General features: G+C 41.1%; 1 protein-coding gene and 1 non-coding gene across 2 annotated transcripts in view; both read right to left on the bottom strand.

The window, feature by feature from the left end:
• Zzef1 (zinc finger ZZ-type and EF-hand domain containing 1) overlaps positions 1–14,778 on the bottom strand; it is a 115,327-nt gene that overhangs the window by 35,112 nt on the left and 65,437 nt on the right. The window contains 9 exon segments of the mRNA XM_027426815.2: positions 113–278; positions 1,882–2,020; positions 4,146–4,275; positions 6,039–6,200; positions 6,733–6,852; positions 9,457–9,621; positions 11,067–11,532; positions 12,392–12,485; positions 13,429–13,508. Of these exon segments, the coding sequence (XP_027282616.1) occupies positions 113–278; positions 1,882–2,020; positions 4,146–4,275; positions 6,039–6,200; positions 6,733–6,852; positions 9,457–9,621; positions 11,067–11,532; positions 12,392–12,485; positions 13,429–13,508 (1,522 nt within the window).
• Positions 5,391–5,551, bottom strand: LOC113836847. Its single transcript, XR_003487370.1, has one exon. It is a non-coding gene; the product is annotated as a U1 spliceosomal RNA (small nuclear RNA).

Genomic DNA, 14,778 nt, shown 5'->3' with positions numbered 1-14,778 from the left:
CCTAACATCTGTCAAGTCCTGGGTTCAGTCCCTAGCTCCACAGAAAAAACAAGACACCCCCTTTAAGTGAAGGACCCAAAAGGTCATGGTGGTGGCAGAACATGTGACATACCCATAGGAGTATTTCTTTGCTGCATAGCATCCATAGCAAAGATCAAAGTCATCACATACATTGCAATTCATTCTCCGGCCTATGATCAAACCCTGGCAGTGGTCACAGGTAAACTCCATGTTGACCATTTCATGATCATCTCCATGGCCCTCAGGCTTTACTCCACCTGTAGAAAAACCAGCAGTGTGAGGTGGATGGGGTAGAGGATCTCTCACAATGCCAGCAAACTGATACCAGCACCAGAGCCATTTCTGAATTACTACTCCAGAAGGCAGGGGTTCCTTCAAAGGCCAGAATGCCCTGGTAGCTATGAGCATATCAGTGATATTCTCAGCACGGAATCTTTGGCAATGGTTCAGCTGACTAATCCCCATTCTACAGTGTCACAGTCAGGTCAAACACATGCCAAATTCCTACCATGACTGTTACTTGGGAGAAATAAGCCCATGCATTTTGGAATCCGAGACCTGATGATTAAGAGAATGACAGACATGAACAATACAGGCTACTCTGATCTCTCTCTCTCTAAGTCCCTGCTCAATACTCTTCACAGCTGGCCACTTCTGTTCCCAGTGCTGTGAACCTGGTATAGGCCCAAACGCCCTGTGACTAGAGTCTCCTAAAGGAGAATGACACAGACCATCTTCCCTGAGCATATCTTTGATCACAGTAACATCTTAGCTATAAACCTTCCCTACTGTCTTCAAACTATTCAAATTCCTTAGCCTAGCATCTCAGAGTCCCACAACCTGGACCCTATCTGTCTTAGTCTATCACTTAACTAGACAGACACTGGAGTATATTTGTCTATATTCACTGAAAGCACTCATTCCTGTCCCTGATCTTGTTCTGCTCTTGATGGTAATGCTATCTCCAGGATTTTGTAATGTCATCCAGTTCAAACTTCCTTCAAAGACCAATTCTTACCCTATCTCCTTCACAAGGCTTCCCTGTAGAGTACTGCTATATTTCCAAAATTTCCCAGAAACATTCTGCGTTTCTCATTTATAACAGCATATGCATTCATTATGTGCATGAGTTTGGTCTCTCTGCTAGATTGTATTTCCACTTTTACTGCTGGGCTTCAAATACACAGAGCTCTCCAGGGCTCACTGCTGCAGAAGGGCTCTGCCCTAGCACCCATGAGTCAAGTATATTAAAGAACATTTCAAATTTATTTTGGTTGCACATATATGTTGCTATTTGGAAGCATTGTGTGATTCAGAAGCAAAGTTTCTTAAAACCTTATCTGAGCCTGTATTCATTGGTCCTAAAAGTTTAAAGGATGGGAGATGGAAGGATGTCAGACAGGAGCAGTGGAAGTCATCATCAAGTTGAGGGAGATGACTCATATTTGCCAATGAACTAGAGATATCTATCTATCTATCTATCTATCTATCTATCTATCTATCTATCTATCTATCTATCTATCTATCTATCTATGTTTTTCCAGGCAGAGTTTCTTTGTGTAGCTTTGGAGCAGAGACAATGTCTCTATTTAGCACAGTGGGATTTATTTATTTGTTTGTTTGTTTATTTAGGGTTTTCAGGCAGGGTTTCTCTGTTTAGCTTTGGAGCCTGTCCTGGCACTCACTCTGCAGACCAGGCTGGCCTGGAATTCATAGAGATCTGCCTGCCTATGCCTCCTGAGTGCTGGGATTAAAGGTATGCGCCACTACTGCCTGGCTACAATGAGTTTTAAAAATGGCAAAATCATAGAAAACAGAAACAACTGTTACTTGTTGAAATGGATTCCCCTTGAAGCTTACCAAGAAAGCAAGTCTTGCAGAGGTCCATGTCACTGCACTGCAGACACCGGTAGCGATGCCAGGGAGCAATCTCATCACATCCATCACAAGAGATATCCACATTTAACAGGTCACAGTATCGAGCAATAAACATGTGCATCTGTAAGGTGAAATGGACACAATTAGCCAACAGACTTTCCATTGTGGCCTCTTTCATTAATCAATTCATTCACTCAGGAGGTACCTAAGATCACTCAAGCTTTGTACCAGGTGCTAGGATTTGAAGGCTGGATAAGCAAGTACCCATTTGGGAATTCCCTCAAGCAAACAGATGGTAGTCATACAGTGTGGGGAATGCTTTGACAGGCAAACACAAGGACACTATCAAAGGTATTAGGACAGTCAAGGAAGGTTTTTCAAGGAAGACAATTCCTCAGTTAAAACCAAGAACAAACATATGGTAGTTGGATGGAGATAAAGTTGACAAAGAGAAGGAATAGCAATGTCTACAAAAGCTTTGAACCTGCAAAAAGGAAGCATAACACAGGCTGGGGATGTAGCTGAGTGTGTGAACACTTGCCTAGCAGGTACAAGGCATAGAAAAACAGACAGAAAAGAAAAAAAGACAAGGGTTTTTTGGTTTGCTTTTTTAAAAGATGTATTTTTACTTACGTGCATGTGTGTGTGCCTGCAGATGTAAGCATTGAATTCCCTAGAGCTAGAGTTACTGGGATTGTGAACCAAACCAGGGTCTTTTGGAAGAACAGTGAGTACTCTTAACCACTAAACCACCTCTCTAGCTCCAGGGCTTTTGAAATGGGCAATAATATAGTATGTATAGCAGAGCACAGAGGAGGAATACCCAGGTAGAGTCAGAAAGGTAAACTTCAAGGAGCCTAAACTGCTAGTGTTTTAAAAAACTTTTTTAAACACTTGTTTTAAAGCAGTTTTTAAACAAAAAAGTAATGACAATAGATTTGGGCACTCTGAAGGTTCCTCTGGTTGCAGAGCAAAGAATGAATTGATAAAACCAAGACCAGGGTCAGGGAAGCTGACTATGATATAGCTTTTCAATTAACTCCAAGGTGGTACTAAGGGCAAGGACTGAAACGTAAACAGAATGGGGAAAGTAGGCAGATTTCAGTAAGGAGGCAGAGTGAGAAGCTTTGGTGACCAAATTAATAAAGGGACTATCAAGAATGAAATCCAGATGTTTGGCTGGGTGCTTGTTAGACAATGGCAGTGCAAACAAACACCAAAATAGGACTCTTGATTCTGGCACATTAAAATAGCAGAGCATGGTGGTGCTTCCTCATTATTCCAGCATTCAGGAGACTGAGGCAGGAGGATTGCAAGTTTTGGGCCAGCCTAGACCTTTCTATAGACAAACAGACAAACAATACTCTGGTTTCTCCTTAGATCATATAAGTCTTTCATGTTTAACTAACTACCTAGCTAGTTAGCCACACAACTAGTCAACAGACTTTCTATTAGCTAGTTAACTTCCTTCTTGGGAGCAGATTGTAAGGGACTGTTACATGAACAAGCTATCAGGTTACTGGAAAGCACTTGGTGGCTACAAGGCAGTTTATTTTAGTCTGCATATGAGGAAACCAAGTCAGAAAGTCACTGTTTGGTAGTAGATGGTATGTTGTTGAAGAGGAAATCTGCCAGGTCACCTGAGCATTACAGGACACTCTCATTCAGATATGAACTTACAAGAGACAAGACACAAGTCTCAGTTGGTGTGTTCCTCATAAGCACCACAAAGGTATGTATTATAATGGACAGAATGGTTGACAAACAGAAGGAACTTAATATGGGGAAAATGAGTGGCTTCAAGGCAGCAGACGCCTGACACATGTAGTAGTGGCACATGGGGCACCTTACACAGAGACAGACAGGCTACCTAAGCTGATTCCTAACACTCAAAGAGAAACAGAAGCTGCTTCCAAGCTCACGTGATTGCCAACCTTGTAACTGGAATGGTGCTTGCCTACAGGTAGACAGTATGTCAGCCCAGTCCAAACCCTTCAGCAATTCCATTTCTCACTAAATTAATACACTGGCATCTAATATACATCAGTCTTATAAGAAACTCTGCTGTGAGCTTAGTTCTATGGACGTAAGCCATGGAGGTGGATCACATAAGGATGAAGACCAGACATTGGTCCTGCATATTCCCAGAAGCCCTCTGGAAGACATCATCCAAATGCACCCCAGGGACACCCTCTTCTCTAAACTCCTAGCACGTCACCCAGATTGCTCTAGCTGAGAGGTCTTACTTTCCTCTGCTTCTCTGGATCCTCTTGAGCTATTTTTTCATACCAGGCCTCAAACATGCCATCCTGACACTCATCCATCCACTCTGAGTTCTGCTTGGCATCAGCGAGCTCATCTTCTTCACTCCACTGGCTGAAAGAAGGATGTAATGAGAGAAAAGCATGCTTTTTACAATAGCCAAAGAAGTGCTAGTCAGCATATGCTGTGTCCTGTAAGTTTAACAACTGGGCATTTTGAAACGATGGGAATTGCTTTTCAAAGCCTCAAAGTTTATCCACTATTTGATAGATTTATGCTCAAAAAACAAAACAAATAAATAAATCCTTCTTTGAGCAGACTACAGTGAGTAGGGCAAGCCTATCATGTGCCAGGTACTGGAGTCAAATATGATGATTTAAAAAAGTTAAGTCAGGCATAGTGGTACATGCTCAGAAGGCAGAGGCAGAGACAGGTGGATCTCTGTGAATTAAGAGGCCAATCTGGACTATACAGTGAGTTCCAAGCCAGCTAGGGCTATATAGTGAAACCCTGTCTTAATAACAACAACAGTTTAGGCTGAGGATGTAGCCTGGTTGATAGACTGCAAGAAATCTCCAGCATGTATGTTATAAACATCACACACCTGTAGTCCTAGGCAGGAGGATCAGGCAATTCTTGGTTATATAGAATGTCTGAGGCCACCCTGAACTGAACACAACTTTGTCTAAAACAAATTCTGTGTGGACATGGTTAGAAACGCCCAATGCAATCAGCACAAGCAAGGGGTCAGAAGCTTGAAGCTGAAGCTGAAGCTGAAAAACCAGCTGTCAGTCAGTGCTGTGTTCCCCATCTGCCCGCTAACAGCAGGTCAAGGGGTAGAGACAGCTTTATCTGTGGAGAGCTATCTCACTGACCCAAGGAGAGATTGCCCTCTGCCTTCTCAGAACATCTCTTTTGAGAGTGGAAATATTGAGTGTTGTCTCATTCTCTTTATGTTCCAATTCTCCTCTTAATGCCTATTCTTCTGTTTCTCTCCTCTCCATACAAAGTCATGAATGGTAAATGGGCTTGAGCACACACATAGTGGAATGAAGTTCCTCCCCCTTGAGACACCCACATCTACTCAGAGACTATGACACTGTGCTTTTCTAAGTCCCACTCTTAATACCTGTGTCTAAAATCTATATTAAAATATTGTCTCTTAACTTTGTTTTATAACAAAACCAAAAACTATTTTTAAAAACTTTGTATACTATTTTCTTTTAATGTAGGAGAGTATAAATACAGTCCCCTATTATCACAAATTCTGTAGCTGAATTTTCCCTGTTTGGGAAATAGCAGGGGTCAGCACATCCCAAGGTTCATGGTTGAGCCTCCCACTGGGAAAATCACCTCCTTGATTATGGTGTCTCCCCTGCCAGATAAGTTTTGTATACTATTTTTTGTATTATTATCTAAGTCTTTAGAATGTGCAGAACACTATAGAGGCTAACAGCACACAAATGTGGTTAAAAAAAAAAAAAAGATTATCCAATTCCACAGCCTATTAGGAACCCCCAAATGAAGACAATCCTCATCTTCCATGTTCACAACACTACTGCTGCCAAACTACCTACCCTGCCCACTCTAAACCAGGCACTGTTCTAGACGCTCAGAAATGAAACTTAGGCATTTTCCACAAGTCTTAGAGGTAGCTCTAAAGATGAAGAATTAGAGTCACAGAAAGGTTAAAAAACAAAAAACAAAAACAAAAAAACAAAACAAAAACAAAACAAAAAAAAAACTTGCAACGTCACCCAGTTCACATGTGGTAAAGCCAGAGCATATTACAGACTAGCTGCCAAGCCCATTTCCTTGCCCCAACTCTACCCATGCCCCTACTCTCAGAAGAGCAAAGGGCAGGACTGTGCTCTTACCTGATCACACTGTCATGGACGCTGATATTTTCTTGTGACATGTTCATAAGGAGATCTGGTAACTGAATGTCAACAAAGAAGGCAAGATCACTGGGTTCCCAGCCCATATCCAAAAGATGAAGCAGAGCTGTCTGAACACAGGATAAAGCAGGAAGCAGAGACCTAAAGAGATCACACAGGTGACAATTATCAAAGCTGCCCACTGCCAACAGGGACAGTGTAAATTGGCAGCCTGATTTGGTACTAATTTGTAAGAAAGGACTTTACACAAATACCCTTTGAAGCTTAAAAAAGCCAAAAAACCAAAACAAAAGAATACTACAATTCTGAAAGTTAGAAAGTGAGTTTGGAGCACCTGACAGTGAGGGAGTAAGCAGTGAAGTCATGCACTGATGAAGGGCAACATTAGTGCAGTCCCAAACTAGCTAAGGTTAGACAGTTACAGAAGAACCATCTGATTTAAGGATCATGTCTAAACAACTTAACTATAGAGGAGACAAGAATCTGCTTTGTACTCAAGTTTTAATCTTCACATAACATATATCAAACACTGAAGATAACAGGCCAAAAACCTATCCAATGCATACATTTTACACACACACACACACACACACACACGCAAAGAACATATTAGTAAGTGAATATAATCAGAAGAATACATTTTTCCTTAAGAAATGTAAAGGCAATCCAGTACCTGTCATTTATGCTATTAAACCCTTTGATTGCTTTGACCAAAAATAGTACAAGTTGATAGTAGGTGTCTCGGATTTCTTTGTGTAGATCAGCACCGCAGCCTTCCAAGTGTCCAAAGTAACTAGAAACAGAGAAAACCACCAGCTTAATATCCAGGACAATTTTGACTTAACTAATCTTTATCCCACACACAAAATAGCCAAGCAGTAGACAGCTGGACAAAGCAGCGAAGAGACTGGAATAAAAACAGGCACATTGACTTTTGAGCGGAAGTCCAGTTGGGTTAAGAGAGCAGTCCAGCAGAAGTATAAAGGTGACAACTACTAATCTCTCATTGCTTATCAACCAAAGCACCTTTCCCCGCTGCATGAGTGGGCCAGGCTATGTCACATGCTTTATATAAGTTGCCTCATTTAGTCCTCTCTACACCAACATGCCCCCAATCTGTGCTTCTTTCACTGGTAACTTTAGTATAAAGTTTTCATCTTTTTGCTAGATATATATATATATATATATATATATATATATATTATATATATAGATATATATATATATTTATTTATTTATTTATTTTCAGGGAGAGAGGGTCTCTGTGTAGTATTGGCCGTCTAGAATTCGCAGAGATTCTCCTGCCTCTACATTCTAAGGGCTGGTTCACTACTGGCTTTTCACACCTTGATCCTTGCCACTTAAGTGTGGAATATTTCAAACTCTCAAATCAGCATCTGACTCAACCGACACAGTCTTCTCTTGGCTTTTATGACACCACGACCTACAGGCTGTCAATCTACCTCAAGGCCCACTCTCCACCTTGATGCTCTTAGCTGACTCTTTCTCTTGACTTCTAAATGAAGGCTCAGTTCTGAGCCACTGCCTGTCTAGGCTTCATCTGGTCCATGGCTTAAACAAATTTCATCCCTAGTCCTGACTTATTCCCAATACTTTAGATTCTGGTCTTCTTGTAATCTTCACTTGAATACCAAAGAAACAGTTAAAACAAGGAATGGAGAGAAGGCTCAGCATTAAGGACACCTGTTCAATTTCCAGCACCCACATGGTATTTTACTCCAGTTCCATGAGTCTTGCTCCAAAAGATCCAATGTTCGATTCTGATCTCCATGGCATCAGGCATGCAAATGGAGATTGGGGTCAGGGATGCACAGTCATACATACAGACAAAACACCCACACACATAAAAATAAAAAAGTAAGGCCATGGTAATGCACGCCTTTAATCCCAACACTCAGGAGGCAGAGGCAGGTAGATCTCTGAGCTTGAGGCCAGCCTGGTCTACAGAGTGAGTTCCAGGACTGCCAGGACTGTTACACAGAGAAACCCTGTTAACAATAATAATAATAATAATAATAATAATAATAATAATAATAATAATAATAATAGTTCAAACAGATTGCCCAAACAAAATTTAAAATTTTGTTCCCATCTGTGTCTTTCAGATCCCTTCTCTCAGTGACATGAGACACTATCCACACAACTGCTCCAAACACAATCCTAAGAGTTTTTTACCCATGTTTCCAGTATCTTTCATTCATCTTCTTTGTCTTACACAATTCCATCTCCCAAATAAATCCTAAATGCTATCCCTTTTTCTCCATCTCTTAAACTTCTTCCTGGTCCAAACCATTCTCTCTTGCCTGCAATAATCTCCTAACTGCCTTTATGATTTTCCCATGTTCTCAGAGTAGCCAGGCACATCGTTCATAAATGGAAACCCACTGTGCTCCTCCTACTGGGCTTCCCACCTTCAACTCGGTATAAAATGCAAACACCCTGTATGATAGGGTCCTGCCTCATGCTCTGACTGGCTCACCACCCACTTCTCCCTCTCCCTCAGCCATGCTCTTTCTCTTTGTCCCTTGGCCTGATTCCCCACTAAGAGTTTCTTCTGCCCTTAGCACTCTACCAGTCTCAGCAAGTCATTCATCTCTTGGGCTACAGGCCATTCCCTTGGTTCACTTTCCTTCACCATCCAAACTGTGTCACTGTACATGGAATCACCACATACTACATAACTATCAGAGACTATCTCATTTATTTATTTTGAACGTTCTCTCTTGTTCTCCAAGAGAATATAGGGCTCTGTTAGAAAGAGGCCTTGCCATTCATGTCACTTTTGAATATATGATGCTTAGAGAGGTGTCTGACACAGCAGAAAAAAAGCTGAGTGAAGGTTATAACCACCTTGAAAGGTCATGGTCATTACTTTAAATAAACACTGTAGCCGGGCAGTGGGGGCACACGCCTTTAACCCCAGCACTCTAGAACCCTTAGGAGACTGTGGGCACATAAGGAATACAATTATTACTGTCAGGTTAGGCGGATCAAGTCATAAGAGGAATAATCATATTCTTGGTTCTTACTAATAGGTTATAACCTATTTTTTCTTGAGATGAGAGAACACATTAACCAAAAATGTGAATTTGTAGGCCGGGCGTTGGTGGTGCATGCCTTTAATCCCAGCACTCGGGAGGCAGAGGCAGGCGGATCTCTGTGAGTTCGAGGCCAGCCTGGTCTCCAGAGCGAGTGCCAGGTTAGGCTCCAAAGTTACACAGAGAAACCCTATCTCGAAAAACAAAAAAAGAAACAAAAAACAAACAAAAAAAGTGAATTTGTATCATATACAGTAATTATGCAGTTATCAATACAGAGGCCAATTAGGATTTCTGTAAAACGACATCTGCTGGTTTTCTGGAATATTTGTACTTACTTTGTAAAATCTTTCTGGCAGGTCAGAAGTTCCAGTAGGAAAAGTATACATGGTGGATGGAAGCAGTGAGGCTGCCCAAGGGATTCTGTACAATACTGAATTATCCTCAGGACTTCAAGGATGCTCTGTGCTTGGGCTTTCCGCAAAGAAAGAACCTTCACAACACTAAAGAGATAGTTCAAGTCAGGAATGCCTGGAAAACAAACCCTTCTCCCATATTCTGATGCCACATGTACAAAAGTCAGTCCTGTTGTGAGGGACTCAGTGTCAGAATGAGTGCTACCTATAGTCAGCACTTAGCAGCACCACAAAACAGTGTGCGCCTGCCAACTATGCACAAATGCAACAGTTTTGGTTTGTTTGTCTGTTTTAAATAAATGGTTAAAAAGGAACTTCAGGATCTTTATTTCACTAAGGATGCAAAGGCTGACATAGGCCTACGGACAAATAATTTTTCAGAAAATATCAAATCCTAAATTTCTCCCTTGAAATATGAAAAGATTTTGAGTGGTATTGTCTTTCTAAGCTAGGTGTGGTGGCTTATGCCTATAATAGCAGTACTCAGGAAGCTGAAGCAGGGGGATTGCTATGGGTTCCTGGTCAGTGTGGGCTGCAGAGTTAAGATTAGTCTCAAAAAACCAGAAGAGGGAAAGAAGGACAAAGAATAAGAGGTAGAGGAGGAAAAGGAAAAATGGAAGGAAGGAAGTGCTTCTATTTTAAAAATCTATGCAAACATTACTGAGACATATGTTATATTCAGTGAAGGACACAGGGTCTATCTACATAGTCCCAGCTGTTCAGGAACTCAGAGATCCACCTGCCTTTGCATCCCCAACACTGAGACTAAAAGTGTGTGTTAAGATGCCCAGCTATGGGTTGGAGAGATGTTCACAGGTTAAGAACACTAGCTGGCCTTCCAGGGGTCCTGAGTTCGATTTCCAACAACCACATGGTGGCTCATAACCATCTGTAGTGAGACCTGGTGCCCTCTTCTGGCCTGAAGAGATACATGCAGATAAAACATTGTATACATACTAAAAAATAAATAAATAAATAAATAAATAAATAAATAAATAAATAAATAAATAAAAAAGATGCCCAGCTACAATCTTTTCCTAAGACAGGTCTCATGTCTGTAAACTAAGGATGACCTTCTGAGTCTTGTGCTCCACCTCCCAAGTGCAGGAATCACAGAATCACTACTACCACACAGAGTTTTAACATAGTGGAGGGGTCAAACCCAGGGCTTCTGCATGCTAAGTGAGCACTCTACTAAATGAGCTATGTCAACAGCCCACACTGTACCAATCTTAGTATTTCCTTAATGAGAAAAAAAACAAAACAAAAACAAAACAAACAAACAAACAAACAAACAAAACCCCAAAAAACCACCAAGCTTTTTATCCTGAATATTCTAAAACAAGTCTTGATGTACCCTAAATCTTATTGGTTCATTTTATTTTATTTAAAATTTTTATACACTGTATTTTTATTGTATCCTTTCCCTTATCCCTAACTTGTTCATTTTAAACATGAACTTCAAGTCTTTGACTAGAGTGGACACCTAGAGCTTGAAAAGGGAATGTGCTGGAAGAAAACGACTGGCTCACCTCTCATGTGACAGTGACTGATCTTTAATGAAGTCCATGACATCCTTCAGCACCGGGTATTTCTCTTTGACTGTGGGGACTGGTCTGGTCTCCTCCATGGATCTGAAGGAGAGCAGCCGGAGTCGCCCTCGGGTGAAGGGAGGCCGCCGGGTGGGTGTGGATGGTGATGAGGGCTCTTCCGCTGTGGATACTTCTGCACCAGAGGAGCCACTGCTGGGTGGCAGCTTTGGCTGAATCTCCAAGCCAGGACTCTTGTCACCTGTAGTTGGGGTTGCTGCTTCTGTAGGGGATGCTGAAGCCTGGAAATGCTCTTCCACCACAGAGCTTGTCCTCTGACGCCTGTCAAGCGGCTGGAGATGATCAGGTTCATCAACAACAGGCACCAATTTGTCACCGTTTTCTTTTGAACTTTTGCTTGTGGGCAAAAATTTCAGTAATAAGAGACTTTTCTGAATACATTCTTTTGCTAAATGAAAACAAATGAGAAAAATAAGAAGTCAAAAATTCACTTATAATCCACTTTTGGAGAAAAAATCTATTCAAACTTCACGATTTCTGGCAAGAAATGCCTTCATGAATGCTGTGACGTGTGCAAACACTGTACAAGCTATGGTCTTACCATGAGTATAGCACACCTCAAGTTTTACAGAAATGTCATTTCAAACACATATAGCCTTATCAGTAGAAAGACCCTGCCACATAGCCTCAATAATTGCCAACTCACAGCCAATCTGGTGCCCTACTCCCTCTCCCTGATGGTTTCTATACAGCTTCCAGGCATTGCACTTTCATCTATAAATATTTTATAAAACTATCGCTTTAAAACACGGTACAACCAGGTTGGAGATGGCTCAGTGGTTAAGAGTGAAAACTATTGCAGAGGACCAGAGTTTGACTCCCAGACTGACATCAGGCAGCTTACAACTTCCTGTAACTCTAGTTCCAGGGGATCAGAAACACTACATGGGCACTGCACTCATGTGCGCATACCCACACACAGATAAATCTTAAAAAGTATAACAATCACGATAGCATTTTAAAAACTAATAGCAGTTACTTAATTTCCATGGCTAGTCAATGTGCACATACTTTAAAAACAAAATAAGATATAGCTCAAAAAGCACTTAACATCTCCTATGAGAGAAGCCATTACAAAGCATGAAGGTGAACAGTAACTCCTTTCTGGCATCTTCTCCATTTCCTTTCTTACTTCCCTAGATCAACACAGCTCAATTAAGATAACCTGGAAGGCAGGACACCTGTTCCCAGGTTCAGAAAGGAAATCTCAATGGTCCAGCCCTGGTAGTTAGTATTGGCACACTCACCCAGGCTCTCTGGATTCACCTCTACAGCTTCCAAACCACGTTTTTCTTCTGTCTCACTCCCCAGGCTCAGCAGGGACCTCTGCTTCATCTCTAACTGGGGAGATGACAAGAGCCACACAATTAAGCTGTGAGACACAGCTTCAGTTTTCAATTTCATTGCCTATTCTTTCCGGTTATTTAAGGATTCTTCCCAATTACTATGCAATATTTAAGATGCATAATAGCTCAGGGGTAGAACACTTGCCTAGCATATATAGAACCCTAGCACCTAAACAGACAGACACTTCATATAAGCCTTTCATACTTATCAATTCTTCTACAATCTGCTTTTTCAGGGGTAGAGCTTATCATCAAATCTGTGAGAGTCAACCCTACTGATATATGTAGCTCTATTTCATTCATTTTTATTGTAATAAGTACCATATTATCATACTACATCCAGACACAGTATTATATAGTTAGAACATACATGCCTGGGGATGTGGATCAGTTCATAGAGTGTTTACCAAGCATGCATAAAGCCCTGAGATTGATCCTTGGTGCCAAATAAATCAGGCACATGCCTATAGTCTTATCACTTGGGAGGTGTAGGCAGAAGGATAAAGTTCAATGCCAGCCTCAACTACATAGGAAATTTGGGACCATTCAGGGATACAGGAACCTCCATCTCAAAAGACAAAGACACACACACACACACACACACACACACACACACACACACACACACACACACACACACACACACACGGTTTTCCCATGTTACAGCTACAGAGTCGTGTCTGCAATATGCCAGGGACCTTTCCTCTCCCTGAAACAGGTACTGGCTGTTCATTATCCATAAAGAGGCCTTCAGAGTTACAGAAGGAAATAGAGAGGGCTCAATTAGACCCCATCTACTCAGCATTTTTTTTTAAACTAATCAAATTATGTCCCACAGGCTCTAAAATAGTTCATATCTATTCATGACTCTGAAGTTTAGTTTATCCCAGTGGGAAAATCTAAGGCATGTCACAACTTCATGGGAAAGAAAACCTTACCATCCATATTCGAATTCCATCTGCCAGGGAATACACCTGAGAGAACTCCTCACTCAGGGTTATCTTGCCACCGCTGTTTACTAGGGAAACAAGAAGAAAGGAAGAGATTACATTCGGTTGGTACAATTCACTACTGCAGCATTAAGCCTCTGAATTCTAGCACCCTTTCTGAACACACACTGAGGATGGCAAAAGAGGAAAGGCACAAAACCTAGTTGGGTTCTCCATGTCATTTCAGTCTAATTTTGTTCAAGCTAATAATTTATGAACAGCCCAATTCTTTGGGCTCTTTAGCTAGCCAGCCAGCTTAGACAGGAGTTAGAAGAAAAGCACTTTGACATGGGAAGCAGTTTATGGTACACTGACAAGAAAGCAGGTTTTGAAACAGTATAAATGATAAATATATACATACATGAATATATCTAAGGCAAAGTAGATATATAGAAACATGTTGGCAATGGTACTATGATAAGATTATAGTTCATAATTACTTTAATCTTCCCTTTACTTTGTAAAACTCTGTAAGAATGGATTTAATTAATTAATTTTAAAATTAATTAATTTTCTAATTAGAAAAATACCAACTCCCATTAAAAAAAAAATCTCTGAAGTCTGCCCTTTCTCTTCATCAAGACCAAAGCTAATATTGTAGAACAGGGTAAAGCAGGCTTTCCATCAGTCACCAGGAGTGCAAGGCTCGGAAAAAGACATGGTCCTGGATCTCATGCAGCTTACAATCTGGTTGAAATCTCTCGTTTTCCTGACTCTAAAGGGTTCACACCATGATCATTAAGACAACTCAAAAGATTAGCAATAAGCCACATTTTAGAAAACAGTTACAAAAGGCCATTCTCAATGTACTTCAGTTTTGAAGAACTCTTGAATGGGTTCCTAGATACAATGCATGTATAATAAAGACAACAGCAGAGGGCCAGGAGTGGTGGTACCTGCCTAGGCAGGCAGGTATCATTGAGTTTAAGGCCAGCCTGGTCTACACAGAAAGCTCCAGGCCAGCCAGGGCTACATAGTGAGACCCTGTCTTTACACACACACACACACACACACACACACACACACACACACACACACACACACACAGATGCAGAAAGCACTGCGACAAAACTTGTCCTTTGAAAGCTGGTAGGGATAGAGCTCAGTGGTAGAGCAATCTCCTAGCATTATAAGGCCCTGTGCTTGATCCCTAGCTCCTCCAAAACCAAAGCATCAAACAAGGGAAGGTATTTTAGAAATAACTGTGTATACTATGATACTTCTTGTTCCCTTATTTGATCAACTGTTTCTCTATTGCAAATAAATATGAGCTAGATATATGATTTGACCACTTCCCTA

This window comes from Cricetulus griseus, chromosome 7, assembly GCF_003668045.3.
Source record: "Cricetulus griseus strain 17A/GY chromosome 7, alternate assembly CriGri-PICRH-1.0, whole genome shotgun sequence".
Lineage (NCBI taxonomy): Eukaryota > Metazoa > Chordata > Mammalia > Rodentia > Cricetidae > Cricetulus > Cricetulus griseus.
Note: the sequence above shows the minus strand (reverse complement) of the source record. Positions and strands in the feature narration are given on the sequence as shown.